General features: G+C 44.7%; 1 protein-coding gene across 6 annotated transcripts in view; it reads left to right on the top strand.

Annotated features, from left to right (window-relative positions):
- rasal2 (RAS protein activator like 2) overlaps positions 1-16,146 on the top strand; it is a 113,630-nt gene that overhangs the window by 58,347 nt on the left and 39,137 nt on the right. For 4 of the 6 annotated variants that reach the window (XM_033650571.2, XM_033650570.2, XM_033650569.2 and 1 more), the window contains 2 exons: positions 9,010-9,116; positions 15,646-15,758. In XM_033650571.2, coding sequence (XP_033506462.2) covers positions 9,010-9,116; positions 15,646-15,758 — 220 coding nt within the window. Of the gene's footprint in view, positions 1-5,226; positions 5,264-9,009; positions 9,117-15,645; positions 15,759-15,818 lie in introns of those variants that run through there. The other 2 variants (XM_033650572.2, XM_078172765.1) reach the window with 2 other exon arrangements.

The following is a 16,146-nucleotide window of genomic DNA, read 5'->3' as shown; positions in this document are numbered from 1 at the left end:
AGAAAGCTCCTGTCAGCAGGTAACAACCAACAGAAACAGCCTGTCCGTTAAAGGGACACTTCACCCCAAATCATACTTCTCCTCTCACCTGTAGTGCTGTTTATAGTTCCTGCTCAGCTCATAGACTTTACACTGGGCCTCATTCACAAACAGTGCGTACACACAAATCTGTGCTTAGACCATGCGTACGGACGTTTTAGCAGAAATTAGTGATTCATTAATATTTTCTCATCTGAATTTGTTCGTACTCTGCAAACACATGTAGAGCTGCCGTAGACCAAACGTAGCACAAATGATGAAGGTCTCAGAAGATGCAAACACACACCATTTAACTGAACACACAACACATTAAAACTGTAATGATTAAAAATGCTTTAAAAGACCGTATTTAAAACTGTTCAGTGACTGATGCTTTGGTCAGATGTAAAAAATCAGCTCTGAAAACGTAGTGATCCAGTTTTCATTTTATAGAAACTGAACTGATGTTCATTTGTAGCCAACTGGTTAATCAGTAGCCTGTTAATAGGTGTGCAGTGTATATAAAAGATTCTGATCTACCTCCAAGCAGGTGTAAAGGTGTCATATCGTCGCTGTCGGGCGCAAACCTCCTGTGTCCAAAACTGTTACTTTTCAGGAAATGAAAAAAAAACGTATGGTTTTGTAACAACTGGACATAATCGGAGGTTTAGTCACAGGCGGTTTTAAATACTTTTCATTGGCTAAATATTTGTAAAACCACAGTCAGACATACAGAGTGACCAATAGTACTGATTAATGGAAAAAAAATAAAAATCATGATTTTTGGACATAGAATGTTTGCGCCTGACAGCGACGATATGTAATGCAGAATTTATACTTCTGTATCAAATCGAAGCTGTCGCTACGGCGTAGGCTCTGCGTCAATGTAGAGCCTACGCCGTACCCTGACGTGCACCTCCCCAGAAATGTAACTCCACAGTGTCACAGTGACGCAGACCTCCTGTCTGTCTCTGTGAGCTGAAACCATTTCCCTCAGTGGAAACAAAGCTTTGATTTACTTTAATTTCACAGATAAGAAACAATAAATTGTGAAGACAATAAAACCTCCACACACTGTGTGTGATTTATCCTGGCTGAAATATGAGCAGAGGAAATCTCTGCTAGCTGCTAGGCTAATTTATACAATGTAAAATGCCATAGGCTTGTGCTAATAACGTTAGCATGTTGTATTTGTTTGGAAAACGTGTTCAGATAAAGACAAGTGTTTGTCTGTGAACCTTGTGAGCTGTAATGGAGCTAACGTTAGCTAGAGCTGCGCGACAGGGACAGAAATCCATATCCTGGTATTTTCAGGCCGAATGTCGATACACGATATATATCAGGGTGTTTTCTACATGTTCAGTTGCGGGCTGATCCACAGCTACAGTCCCGTTATTTTTGCGGCAAGTGTTTTTCCACAGCAGGGCAGGTAACAGAAGTTTACCTGTTGGAGGTGAGCTGTTTGTCTGCAGCTTCATCATCATCATCATCATCATCATCATGAACATCTCACCGTTGTAATCGATTTGATTTTAAAGCCAAATATCAAACCGAATCGATAAATCTAATTATATACCTAATTTCACCGCTGGGGGTCACATTTGAGCGTTTTTCTCCCACTGAAGCATCCAGGTTTTAGAATTTGTAGCTCCTTTGCAGCAACATCTGAAGCATTGTCTGCTCATTGCTCCGTCTGCTGCTGGACAGACACTGATCAGCAGACGTGTTTCCTGTGACTCAGAAGTAAAGACGTCTGATGTCCGACCGACAGCAGAGTCTCAGCAGCTGTGTGGTTGTTTCTCTGCTGGTGTTGCTGGGACTCTGCTGGTCTCCAGTCTGTCCTGGATCCTCAGTCTGACTGTGACCCAGTTTGTGAAGGTCACCGCGGCGTCTCTGTCAGAGGAGACTCCGGTGAATCCACTGAAATGATTGATTGAGGTGAGCCGTGACAGAGCCTCCTCCTAATCAATAACTCGTTAACAGCAGCAGCAGCAGCAGGAGAAGGAGGAGGAGGAGGAGGAGGAGGAGGAGAAGGAGGAGGATGAAGAGCACTGACAGACCTGCTGCACTCACACAGCAGACAGCCATCAGTTTGATTCCCTCACAAATATCAACAATAACAGAAACAGCTGTTGGGTATTTCATTTAAATATCACAACACAGGAATAGATGTATATGTCATGACTCAGTTAATTTGAATTCTGGATGATATATCAATATTATATCAATATCACAATATGAGACCAGATATCGTCTTTGATTTTAGATCTTTTCCAGGTTTTAAAGGCTGTGCTACATAAAATAAAGCAGCATTTATACTTGGTGGTGGTGAGTCTGTGTCACTCTGCAGTTACCTCCAGAACACTAGTCGGCGGTGGAGGCTTCTGTGCTGTAAAGTTTAGATGATTCAAAACACATTAATTACACATTAAACACACATTAAACATGGCTTCATAGAGACAGTCTCAAACACAAATCAGCTTATAACTCACAGCATTCACAGACAAACAACTGTCTGATACTAAACACGTTTTCCCAACAAATACAACATGCTAACGTTATTAGCACAAGCCTATGGCATTTTACATTGTATAAATTAGCCTAGCAGCTAGCAGAGATTTCCTCTGCTCATATTTCAGCCAGGATAAATCACACACAGTGTGTGGAGGCTTTATTGTCTTCACAATTTATTGTTTCTTATCTGTGAAATTAAAGTAAATCAAAGCTTTGTTTCCACTGAGGGAAATGGTTTCAGCTCACAGAGACAGACAGGAGGTCTGCGTCACTGTGACACTGTGGAGTTACATTTCTGGGGAGGTGCACGTCAGGCTACGGCGCAGGTTACGGCATGTTCTAGCTGTTCTGTTAAGGTCTGAGTCCGCTTAGCTCCAACGTCTTCTTACAGTCGTTCCCAATGAGGGGAATGGAACGCGGCCACCCACCTTGCTTTTTGTGCAGGCGCTCCGAGTGCTTCTAGTTGCAAATCTCTCGGTGTCGTCGCTGTCGCTTCTTTAGCTGCTGAGTGTCCCGAGCTAGTCTGTCTCACAGGATGTAAACTGTGGCTGTAAACCTTCCATTTGCCGAATATTTCAGCCAACATCCTCCCTTCCTCCTGCTGTCTATGTGTTCATTTGCAAAACCCCCTTCACTATGAGAAACAACCACCTTCGAGGGAACAGCGTACACACTGAAAATGGTACAATTTGACAGAGATGTGTCTCATGAAATAAGGCGTGTCTGCTTTGTTCTTACAATGAGTGGTTGTAAAGATCTATGACGAATTAAAACCAAAGTGTTAACACTAGGGCTGCAACTAACGATTATTTTCCTTGTCGACTAATCTGTTGATTATTTCTTCGATTAGTCGACTCATCATTTTATCAAAAAATGTGTTAAAATGTTGAAAAATGTCGGTCTGTCTCTCCCAAACCTCAAAATAATGTCATCTAATGTCTTGTTTCGTACTCACGCCAAAGGGTTTAGTTCACCGTCACGGGAGAGTGTGTAAAGCTGCCAATATCTGAACGTAAGAAGCTGCAATAAGAGTATTTTGGGTTCTTTATAGTACTTTTCTATGAAAATGACTCACACCGATTAGTCGACTACTAAAATAGTCACCGATTATTTTAATAGTCGATTAGTCACCGATTAGTCGACTAATCGTGGCAGCCCTAGTTAACACACACTCCGTTTCACAGGACTCTCATACCCGATGTCATGATTGGAAGACTCTGCTTTCTAGTTTCAAACATTTTTTAAATACATTTCATAAAATAATTTATCATTCAGTTCTTGTCTCATTTTGAATATCTGATAATCAGCCTTAACATTGTCTCATCTTTGTCATGGAGAAAAAGGTCGTTGACGAATAATTTCCGCAATAGTTTTAATTGACAAATTCAACACCAGTCTGTGCTACTGTTCACCTCAGCTACTACAAATCTCTCCCCAAATCCCATCGCACATCAGATTGGAGGAATTCTTCTTTTTGTCTTCATATCTTTCTGAGTGTCACTGTATTATACGCTATTCAGAATATAAAAAACAAAAGTTCAGATATCCCACGACTTCTGCTAAAATAATTAGTAATCATTAACATACTGTGCAGTTCCACCCCTTGTCAGTAGGGGGTGCTGCAGCGCCCTCAGCACCCACTTTCATGCTCCCAAGGTTGCAAGTTACGCACACAGGTGCAGCTAGAGCTGAGAATTACAGTAGCCTTTCTCACCATCAGCTGTGTGTAAACTACGTGTTTGACTTCGTAGTTAAGTTCCGCCTCTTTTATTTCGTCACCATCGTGTTATGAACAAACATTTACATCAGCGATTATTGACATTTGTGAATTGATGCCGAATCGTCCACGTTCGCATCGCGATGCATCTAAGAATCGATTTTCCCCCCAACCCTAATGTGAACCGTGCACGTGCTCGCAGTGTTTCGATCCTTGCTGTCAATCAAACGTCAGAGCGAAGTCGGCGGTCAGAAAAATTATGTGTACTGTTTGTAATTAATGTTTGTGATACTGTTAATAACAATAATTTGTAGTTGCAGCTTTAATGTGACACACACACACACACACACACAGTTAATAGCCGAAGCCTCCAGAGTTGTGTCCCACATCAGTCGGCTGAGAGGAAACTTATTTAGTAATTATCCTCCAAGCGCAGAGACGTGTAGCTCCGGAGGAAGAGGAGGAGGAGAAGAAGAAGAGGAAGAGGAGGAAGAGAGAGAGAGAGGCTGCAACTGAGCTGCTGCAGAGAGAGAGAGAGAGAGAGAGAGAGAGAGAAGCGTCTGCAGAGAGAGGAGAGAAAGAAGACGTGAGAAAGGAGAGAAGCAGAACAGTGCAGTCGGAGGGATTGATTGAATAAATGCGGTAAAACCTCGGCGCTCTGAGAGAGACGGACGGAGAGGAAGAAGAAGAGGGGGAGGCAGAGCGAGGGTTAGAATTACTGCTGAGTGGAGAGAGAGAGAGAGAGAGAGCGCGCGAAGGGCAGAGATGGGAGAGGAGGGACGGTGAGGAGGAGGAGGAGGAAGAGGAAGGAGGATGCGGTGCTGAGGAGGGAGAGGCAGGTCGAGGTGGGGGGGAGACGCCAAGTCGAGGATGTTCATGGGACGAAGACGGACGTTTGCAGCTTAACCTCATTGGCTGACAGGTGGCGGCTGCTCCGGCCAATCCCGTCTGACTCTGTGTGTGTGTGTGTGTGTGTGTCCTCTCCTCAGATGATGGGGAACAGCTGTGATCGAGGTACCGTCTCTTCCTCTTCCTCTCTCTGTTTCTGTCCATGTCATGTGACCGACTTGTCATACCTGGCTTCCTGCGGCATGTTGCCTCAACTTTGAAGAAGAGGAGTGATGATGTCCGCTGCGTTTGGGACCATCATCGCTCCTCTGTACCCGTCGGGGGGGAGGGGGGAGGGGGGTTGTCATGTGGGGGTGGGACATGCATGAAAGTTTGTCCCCGGCTTCCCTGCAGCGCTGCATGCACCGTGCAGCGTGCGCCCTGCAGCTGGAACTTGATCCAGCACTTTGCAAGATAAATGCTGACTGCTGCTGCATGCTGCGTTCACTGTCCCTCCGTTACAGTGAGCTGCCTGTTTCTCTCTGTGTCTTCATACCATCCAAACATCATGTGAACTCCACACGGGGCTGATTTCATGCCTCGGTCGATGGTGGTCGATGTAAAACTGTTGATGCTAGGCGATGACTCTGGTCCCAGTCTGTGTTGTTCCAGTGTTCAGCTGCCAGAAATGGATTTGAATGAATCATTATCTAATAAACAGCAGCTCATAAACTTCTGAACGCGGCTGATTAACGACCTGCAGGTCACACTTTACTCTATGCTCTACTTTGTGCATGAACATGTAATGAATGGCTAATAGCACGGCATAATGTCACCTGAGCAGATACTGCAAGACATTTTAAAGTGCTTTTTTTACCCTCTAAAAACTGTTGTGCTGAGGACGACAGTTTGACGTCGTTATTTACATGATGCTTTTTAAATTGATTTAAATTAAGAACATTAACAGTGTTAAGAAGCTAAAGCCTCGTGTCTATCAGTCAGTCCGTCTCTGTTCAGCTCGGTACACGTTAAAGTGGTTATTTCTCCACTGTAAAAAGTTATGAATGAGGTGAGGTGTAAATCAGCAGTTTCATCACGATACGATATCATATGGATTCTGTGGACGATTCTTTGGACAACGATTCGATAATTGCCGATATCACAAACTCTGCCGTGATATGATTTTGATACGATTCATCTCAGGAGCCTGCGATCGATATGAGCCGATATAATCTGATTCTTTAACTCAGTCTGTTCCAGAAGAAGCTGCTGCAGCTTTACTTTTTACTTTTGGACATAAAAGATAAAAACAACACATAAATAATAAGAACATTAAATTTGACTTGACTCCACTGACACACAGGAAACAGCACATGGATCAGTTTACTTCATTTTTACTTTTAATCCTGTAAATTTATCATTCTAAAAATAAAAAACGTAACAGCTACGACCTTCATTTTGTTACAGCAGGAAGCTGAAGTCTGATGGTTGGGCGCGTGACACTTATGAAGAGTGTCAGTCCACTGGCTACGGTGGGCTGGCCAATAAAATCTACGATTTACTAAATACGAACACTGTTGATTTCCTGTCGCGACGCTGACATAAAAACATTATGTTGAGTAAATGTCTGCTGTCAGTCAGCCTGGTGAGGACACTTTGACCGGCCTTTGTCTCCAACCCCTGTCTCCATGGCAACAATACTAACGACAAAATATGACACAGTCGGCGACATGAAATCCTTCAGGTGCACGACATTTTTTTGGGGGGTCAGAAATAAATAATTTCTTTAGAGCGACACTCATCAAAAGTCTCCAGCACCCAACCATAAATCAGGCTTTAGGCCTCTGTCTGCTGTCATCACGCTGTGCGCTTGCTATGATGTAATTACGCTGTGTTACGTGCGGTGAAAAAACGTACGGTGGCATCGGAGGAATGAGTGATGAATCTTTCAAAACGTCCGTGCACTCATCTCAAAAGTAAATAATATAGAGAGTGTTGAGAAATATTTCCTTTATGTTTCTGAATTTAAAAATCTTTTGGATCAATATGTTTTTATGGTGTAAAATCTGATGAAAAAAGTATTTTTAAAATTTTATCAGACAATTTAAATACTTTTATGAATTATTCTGGTTTATTGACTCACAAAACCTTTTAGCTTTTAGGTCGTACAGATTTTAGGGATATGAAGCATTTTAAGATACTTCAAAAAGTGACATCACAATAAGCAACAATACCAATGTAGGCACTGGAGGACTGTTGCTTCTGGTGCAGAGGTCAAAGGGTAAATGGCACCGACCAGCTGTTTCTATATATTATACAAATATTGACTCATCAGGAGGAGGTGTAACGAGCATTCAGTCACGGTTTATTTTCAACATTATGTTAAATTTGGACGAAGACTTTGCTTGTCCCTGAAACATGCTGACAGCAGCTCAGCCGCTGGTGTCTTAGAACAAAAGTAAAGAGATGATGATGCTGTGATGATGGTGAGGCTGCGTGTCTGCTGGGTGTGAGGGGGGGCAGCAGGCTGCTAACATGTTAGCCACGACTGAGTTTGTGTCCAAAAATCAGTTAGTGCAGGTTTAAGAAACTCTAAAACATCAGTAGCTGCAGTCAGAACGAATCATCGGTGTTCAGTTCAGTCCCATCCTGGTGCTTTACACTTAAACCCTGTGAAAGGAGAACCTCAGGAGATCCTCTGTCACCAGGTGTAGGACGCCTGTTGTAGGTGAGGAGTTATTCTGAGCTTCCTGTCTGCCACGGCGCCGTCAGGAACGTCCCTGCAGCGAGTTAGCAGACTCGTAGGTGGTTCAAGAGCTGGTTCAAGAGCCCGCTCAGGCCTCCAGAGAGACAGAGCTCAGATAAGATGGCAGTGGAGCGAGCAGGAGAGGAAGTAAAAAGGGTCTAAATTTAGCTTTCAAAAAATCAATGAGCCTGGATGTGAGCCAGCTCTGAGGACGTGACCTTTTTACTGGAGCTGAACTGGAACCAGGACGAGTCACTCAGTCGCTGGATTTAAGACACGCAGACGTCAGCGTGTCATCGGCTCTCCTGATTTAGTTCGGCCCTCAGGAATCTGTAACGATCGTAAGCAGGGAGAATATTAACTGAGCTGATAACTGTCCCTGACAGACACACAGACAGACAGACAGATGGCAGTGTGTCAGGAGGACGCAGCACAGAAACTCTTTAATGTTAGCTGATGAGGGAGGAATGAATGAATGATCAGTTTGTGTTCTCTGTATTTATTGTCCACAGAATTCATAGAGTGTATGAACTGGTGATGGACGTAACCTCTAAAGCATCTCAAGCATTCATTCATTCATTTTCTGTTACCATTTATCCTGTTGGGGGTTGCAGGGGGTGGAGCCTATCCCAGCTGACACTGGGTGAGAGGCGGGGTTCACCCTGGACAGGTCACCAGACTATCACAGGGCTGACACATAGAGACAGACAACCATTCATTCTTTGTCCATAATAGAGACATGCTTTCAAACGAGGCCTCCAGTTAAACAAATCTGACTTCAGCTCTTTGAGACCAAAAACAAAAGTGTTTCAGACTCGCTCAACGTCTGTCGCAGTCACAGGTTGGAGTCAGATCCTCCAGAGAGACATTAGTTTCAGATATTTGTGGTGTCTTTGAAACATAATCATTGTCATGTGATGTGTCAGAAAGGTTGAAGCTGTGGTTGGTTGTTTTTGCTCCACCTGCTGACGATGCAGAAACCAGCTGCCGTTAAACAAACACACCTGTCGTCTCCTCCTCCACCTCCTCCTCCGCCATGTATGAATGTCATCACCTCATCCTCCATCCGTCTGCTTCGGCCTGAAAGCTCAGAGGCTGATGATGATGTTGATGATGATGATTGTAGAGAGGAGGAAGAGGCTTTGCTGTGGTTGATGTAACGCTGAGTGTCTCTGTGTGTCTGCAGAAGTGTCTTCGGAGCGATCTCCAAGGAGGAGGAGTATCTCCGGTCTGGGGAGTTCAGAGAAGAGCGTCACTGTCGACAATCCAAACTCGTCACCTTTCAAAGTGCCGGTGAGTCTCTGCAGCTCCTTCTCATCATGTCTGACGTTCAGCCTTAGTCCTAAAAACAGCAGCAATGATACTGATCACACAAATGGAGCCCCCGAAATTTAAGCCACGTTGCTTCATTAGAACAAATCATCTGTGCACCAGTGGACCAGTGTAATCATGGAGCCACGATGACCAGAGCTTTAAGTCTCGTCAACACCTGTTTTAATCAGATCAATGCGAAATTTCTACGTCTGCGTTGAAGCAGCGCCGTAGCTACGGCGAAGGCTCCATGTCCACGCAGAGCCTACGCCATAACCTGACGTTTATTCATGTCCATGTCTAATGTCTGACAGGATGAAATAATGAAGGTCAAAAGGTCAAAGGTCAGCTTGACTGTGACATCACCATGTTTTAACGTCATATCTCAGGAACAGAAGGGGAGACATTTGGTCAGATACTGAATTGGTGACTCTAATCTTGAAACTGTGCTGATTGTATAGATCTTCTGTCATACAAACGGGGGGTGTTTCTAGTATTTTTCTAACCTTTGTTTAACCAGGTAGTCTCAGACACAGTGAAGATAGTTTTTATGAATATGTTATAATAATATTTAGAAACAAATATATCAGCCTTCACAGATATCTGGTCACATGTGGACCTGAGCGTCCATCTGGATTTTGTCTGGTCACGTGTCCGTGTGTTTAACCCCACTCATAGATTCAGGAACCGTGAAGTAGCATTAGCTGCTAACATTAGTCTGACTTGCTCTGCACTGACTGTTCCTGTCGGTGACTTAACATTCAGCACACGTTGTCGACCTCCGTCTGTGACGCTACAGGTCGACTCTGTCAGACTTCAGGCAGAGTCGTGCACGTCAGTGAGACACAGACTCGCAGGAGCGCAGACACAGGATGGTTTCGACAGCTGTATCAGTTCTTATAGCAGTTCACACAGAATTTGGGTCATATCTGCAGAGAGCTGAAGTTGTGACATCACTTCCTCTTTAGCCTCTGTAACTCAGTGTCTCATTCAGAGTTTCTGTCTCGGTCTTTCTGAAAAAACAAAATGTGATCCTGGAGTTTACTTTGAATGTTGTCAGACAGATGAGCCTCACTGCAGCAGCTGTGATGAGAACCTGATATAAACAGTGATTACTTTGAGAGAAGAGAAGAAACTACCAGCGTGTCAGCGACGGTCCTTCGCCACATAAACACACTTTAGTTTGTAGCTTTTGTTTGTCAGAGCGGAAGGTAAAGCTCCATCTGAGGTGACGTCTCATTTACGTCTGCAGGAAGCAGCAGACACAACGATTTAACTTTCTTTTTGTTCACGTTTGTTTATTAGGATAGATCCATCTCGTGTTTGAGGACAGGGCCTTCTGGGAGGCTCGTCCTAAACCTCTTCATGACTGTGTGACGGTGTCATTATGTAGCTCATATGTTTCTGAGTCCGTCTCTTCAAACACTGTTGTCATCACAGCCTCTGGTGCTCACATTTAAAGACAGAATGCGTAACGTTTCCACATTAAAGGAAAAGCGTGTCAGATTTAAAGATATTTAGTGGCGTCTTGCGGTGAGGACTGCAGATTACAACCAGCTGAAAGATATTTGACGGTTACTACAGTCAAGCTTCCACCGCACGGTCTGCTTCTCCAAAATGTCGCTAAGCACAGGTCAGAGTTTCTCCCATCAAGTCTGTTTTTATAGATCACACCTTTTGTATGGGAGGTGGCGTACGCCGCTTTCAGGGCTCGTTTTGTGCGTATGCAGTGTTTATAAATGAGACGCCAGCTGATTTATAAACACTGAATAAAACTGTTAACATCACAAATCCATGTATTTCTGTCACATGCATGCACATCCAACACATGCTCACCTGGTTTTCTCCAGACGTTCAGGAGGTTTTCACCAGGAGCTGAGTGATCCTCAGAGGTCTCCTCCTCTCAGACACAAACACACCAGCTGATGTAACGCAGTATAAACACTGAATAAAGACGTTTAACGTTACAAAATCAGTGTAACTGTGGCGCTGCTCTTTGCAGTTGGGCCTCTTACAACAGTGGCTGACACAGAAACACAGAAGCCTGAATGTCTCTATCTAGAGTCAGTGTTTGGTTTGTCCGTTCTGGGTTACTGTAGAAACATGGCGGTGCAACATGGTGATGTCCGTAGACGAGGACCTGCTCCCTGTGTAGATATAAACGTCTCATTCTGAGGTAACGAGAACACAACAGCTCTTATTACCAGCTGGTGATAAACTTTTAGTTGTTGGTTGTTTTTAATTCTGTGTTTTAACCAAATGAAGGATTTTAGTCGTCAGACGTCTGGATCTGAAGTTACCAGAGCAACAAGCTGAGCGAACGTCAGCAGCAGCTCGACTCCAGACCCTGATGTGACAAACTGCATCAGAGAAACACTGATATTTAACATGAAGCTGTTTTGTTGAAATCAGCTGGTGTGTTTGTGTCTGAGAGGAAGAGACCTCTGAGGATCATTCAGCTCCTGAACAGTCAACACTGAAGGAGCTGTGACCACGAGGAGCTGACGGCTTTGCTCCGCCTTTATATCTTCTGGTCGAGAGAGCCAGACGGCAGATAATTACTGACTGTATATTTCAGTTTCACATTAAAGCAGTTTATCAGCTGAGGTGACAGTCTGTGTGCGTCTGTAGTTTTTAAAGGTCCTGTCAGTAATGAGCGTATCCTTCATGTTACAGACAGAAACACTAAATTAGATTTGAACCCAATTAAAGCAACTCTCCATCTGAATGAGTTGTCGTGTAAATGTCTTGAACAGCAGACTCCTAATGCACATAATGTGATTAACACATGTACCTGAGTGATTACTGCAGGTACTCAGAGTACTGCTGCGTGTTTCAGTCAAACATCAATAAGTCAGTCTGAACTATATTTAGCCGACAGACACATGAAGCTCGTCTCTCCGCTGCTGTCGACTACAAACGTTTCCTCTGCAGCTGTCACGAGTCCAAACAGGACTCTGAAGTGTTGTGATGGATATTTAACAGCTTTCAGAGGTCATCAGCACCAACATGCTAACCATCTGCTACCACGTGTGAGGGAGCCGGAGGGGACTCGTGTGTTGGACTGAGACGATGAGGAGGGACAGGAGAAATGCTGATGAGCAGCAGTGGAGGAGGAGGAAGTGTTCAGATCCTTTACTGCAGTAAAAATACTCTGTTACACTGAACATGTCCCCTCAGTTAGGGGTGGTAACCTTCTGATCAGAGCTAATCAGATCAGATCAATGGATGACAGGAGCAGCTGTTTGTGAGTGAGAGCAAACTTTAGACCCTGAAGGTTAAGGTTCACCGTTCTGCTGCTCCGTCTGTGGAGCAAATATTAAGGGAACATTATTATGTTGTGTTCACGCCAAATATTAGCATCGCGTTACTCGTGTGAGTTTGAACGCTAGAATATTTCGTGTTCACTCGCTTCATACATGTGTGAAAACACTGAATCGATGAATGACCTTCCCTGGAGGATCTCAGTGCTGATCAGCTATATTGGTGTCAATCAGTTGCTGAAGTTTAAATTTTTTAACTCTTGCGAAAAAAGATTACGATGCAAAATCACGCTACTCACTTCATCTGCGCAGCTTAAAGGGAAATTTCGGTTTATTTCAACCTGTCTCCTATCGTCCTAAATTTGTTTCAAGTGACTAGTAACATAAAAATAATAGTTAGCATGTTAGCCGTTAGCCTAGATACAGCCGGGGCGCATAGTAGCGTCAGACCTGTTAAACCGTAAGTGAACGGGCAACCTTCAAGTGCAAAGTTAGTCCACTAAACAAGCTTTTTTTCCACAAAGACCGCCTCATATCGTTAGGATAAATGTCAGAGAACATATAGAAAACGACATGTAAACGTGTTGTCTTACCTTACAGGTGTGCTGCTATGTTTGTTTACCATCTAGCTCTGCTTTCCAAAATATCGCAAGAACAAGCAGCGATCTCATAGCGTGCCTGAAATCTCACGAGAACAAGCAGCAACAGCTGGAAGGCAGAACCGGACAGTAGCCTGAAAAGTTCATTCATTTATTTTATGAAAGTTTTTGAAACTGATCCAGTACTGAGGGCGCCGACAGCGACCGGCAGTGATGGAAGCACACAGGACGACTGAAAACTGTCACTGTGTGTCCATATGTCCGGTCTGTTTGTTAGTGCCTCATTAAGCAGAAGTCTCTTCAAGTGAAAGATAAAGAGACACGTCAGACACTTTTAATGACAATCTGAGTCTGTGTCAAAATAACTTCCTTCAATGGACACACAGTGATCATGGTCAGTCGCCCCGTGTGCTTCCATTACAGCTCGCTCGCTGTCGGCGCCCTCAGTACTGGAACAGTTTCAAAACTGTTGTTCACATCAGTGTCTTTGACCAGTTTACACAGGGAGACAGGGTCCAGGATGAAAAATGCCAGAGTTATTGTTTGAGCAGGTATTACATCATCATATACGTGGTGTCCATGGCACCGCCCACTGGGAATTTGCATCTGATCGCGTCTTTACATTGACTGAACATGTAACTTGAGGCTCAGGCGGTATCACAGGATTATGGCATAGCAGGTCATTCAGCAATCCCAACACTGTCATAAATACAGGCGCTCCTCTGACTCATTGTAGTACACAGGACACGCCACCAGAGGTCAGTCTCCAGTTTCTGCTGGCTTAACAGGCAGCTGAGCTAAAAGACATCGCAACACAGAGTGGTGGAGGAATGATGCCCGGCCACACTGGCTGCATCAGCATTGTGGAACCTTTTGTTTTTCTCGGCGCCTATCTGGCGCACAGGACCGACACATTAACAGACGGCCAGAAACAACCGAGAGAGACTGCTGTGTTTATTGGCGCCTCGCAAACCAAGTTTAAAGGTACATCTGGCTCCACCCACTGTGTCAATGTACGATGTTAGGTCAATGACAGCAGTCTTGCTTTGTGTTATCGGAGCTATTTATCGGCTATAATTTCAAGGTGTCCCAGTGTCGGCCAATAATTTATTGGACTGATATCTGTCGTGCATCTCTAATTGTGAGATTAAAAAGTCTCAGATCTTAAACTTCAACTTCTGTTGTTGTTCAGTGTATCTGATCTCATCGGACGATTCTGTCTCAGGTGTTAATGTAAAATCAGGATGTTGCTGTAGCTGGTGGAGCTGGAGCTCATGATTATCTTCATTATGGATTCATCTGCTGATTTTTTTCTCTCCATTAATCGATTGATTGTTTGATTTGTAAAAACAGTGAAAATAGTGAGAAATGTTGAGCGATGATGAGTCAGAGCCCGAGCAGGTGTCGATGTGCTGATACCGCTGAAGATGAGCGTTTCATATATTCAGAATCAACATGTTTTGATAGATCAGTATTTTTGTCAGCACAGCCAAGCGATGGATAAGCTGAGGAACATGTTGTTGTCTGAGTGTTCTGAGGTGCCAAGTCTTAATTGAGCGAAGCTGTTCTTGTTGACAGCGACGGGAAACGAACCTTCATCATCATTAATTTGAGTGTCTCGGGACGCCGACGTTGGTGAATCACAAGTGAAACTTCGTGCAGAGTTTGTGTCAAAGCCTCACAGTCAGGTCGCTCTCTGAGTATTTTTAGTTCCAGACCTCAGAGAGTTTCCTCATACAGTAAACGCAGACAGAGAGCATGCTGGGAGATGACACAGCCTACAAGTCAGTGATGACTCTGATCGATCGACAGGATCAATAGCTGTGATCGGTTTGGCTCCAGCAGGTGGAGACATGTCTGCGCCGTTGGACCATCGTTATTCTGATGCTTCAACAGGAGCCAATGAGCCTGAAGGGAGTTTGTGGGGGAGGACAGGAGGGGAGGGGTGAGGAGGAGCGAGGAGGGGCGAGGAGGGGGGAGACGGAGATGTGTTTGAGGATATTAATATCTCAGGAAATGAGGCCGCTCACTTCCTCTGCTCTGCACGGGGCCTTTATTGTCACAGAGGATCTGATAGGTGCAGAGCAGCTGAAGGGTTTGATCAGCTGAGTCATGTGACCATCCAGCGCTGCTCGCACACACACACACACACACACACACACACACACACACACACACAGGGCTGATGGTCTCTGATGAACTCTGGTGTGTTTGGTCGATCAGCTGATGATGGATCAGCGATGACTCATCACTGAAGACATGACTGAGCTGCAGGAGGCGCTGTGCTTCACACTGACGTCCTGTGGTCACAGCAGCGAACAGGCAGCTTTAACAGTTTCCTCTGAGGTTTCAAGCAAGATACAAATTTAGACACCGTATATATCGATGTAGGGTCAAGTTGCGCTACATGACGCGTACCAGTGTTCATCTCTCCACACAGCTCCGCCCCCTCATTCACTTTTTAGAGCCGTAGCCTCTTCATCACCCTCTTCATCATCATCTTCTTTCACCCTCTCCTCCACAGGTGACCCAAACTGACTTCCTGTTTCCCCTCCGACCCCTCCCCTTCCTTCATCAGACAGGGGTTTAAAATGAGCCTGTAAATGATCTGTCCTGACTCTACATTCTGAACTTTGTTCTATCTCTCAGGGTTTCTTCAGTAAACGTCTCAAAGGCTCCATCAAGAGGACGAAGAGTCAGACCAAACTGGACAGAAACACCAGCTTCAGACTGCCCTCACTCCGGCCCGCAGACGCCGACAGGTAACTCCGCTTGTCCTCCTTTAGATAGCGAGCAGACCGCTGAGCCATCGACCCCTGATCAAAGAGTCGAGCATCAGAGACAGAGACTGATCGTGTGATCCTGTGTGGGTCAGGTGACCCGCTCTGTCTCACACTTACACGTCTCATCGCGCAGCCCGCTCATACGTGTGATCGCCTCATGATGAACCTCCATGTTTGTGTACACCGTGGGCAGTTGGTTGACACTGAGCAGCAGTGACAGGCGCTCTGGTATTAAAGTTAATTTCCTGTTCTGCTTCTGCTTCGTCCTGTTTCTGCTCTCTGTTTCCTCCAGTAATCATGCTTAGTGTCCGTCTGTCTGTCTGTCTGTCTGTCTGTCTGTCTGTCTCTCTCTGGTCTCTCCGATATC

This window comes from Epinephelus lanceolatus, chromosome 12, assembly GCF_041903045.1.
Source record: "Epinephelus lanceolatus isolate andai-2023 chromosome 12, ASM4190304v1, whole genome shotgun sequence".
NCBI classification, from domain to species: Eukaryota; Metazoa; Chordata; class Actinopteri; order Perciformes; family Serranidae; genus Epinephelus; species Epinephelus lanceolatus.
Note: the sequence above shows the minus strand (reverse complement) of the source record. Positions and strands in the feature narration are given on the sequence as shown.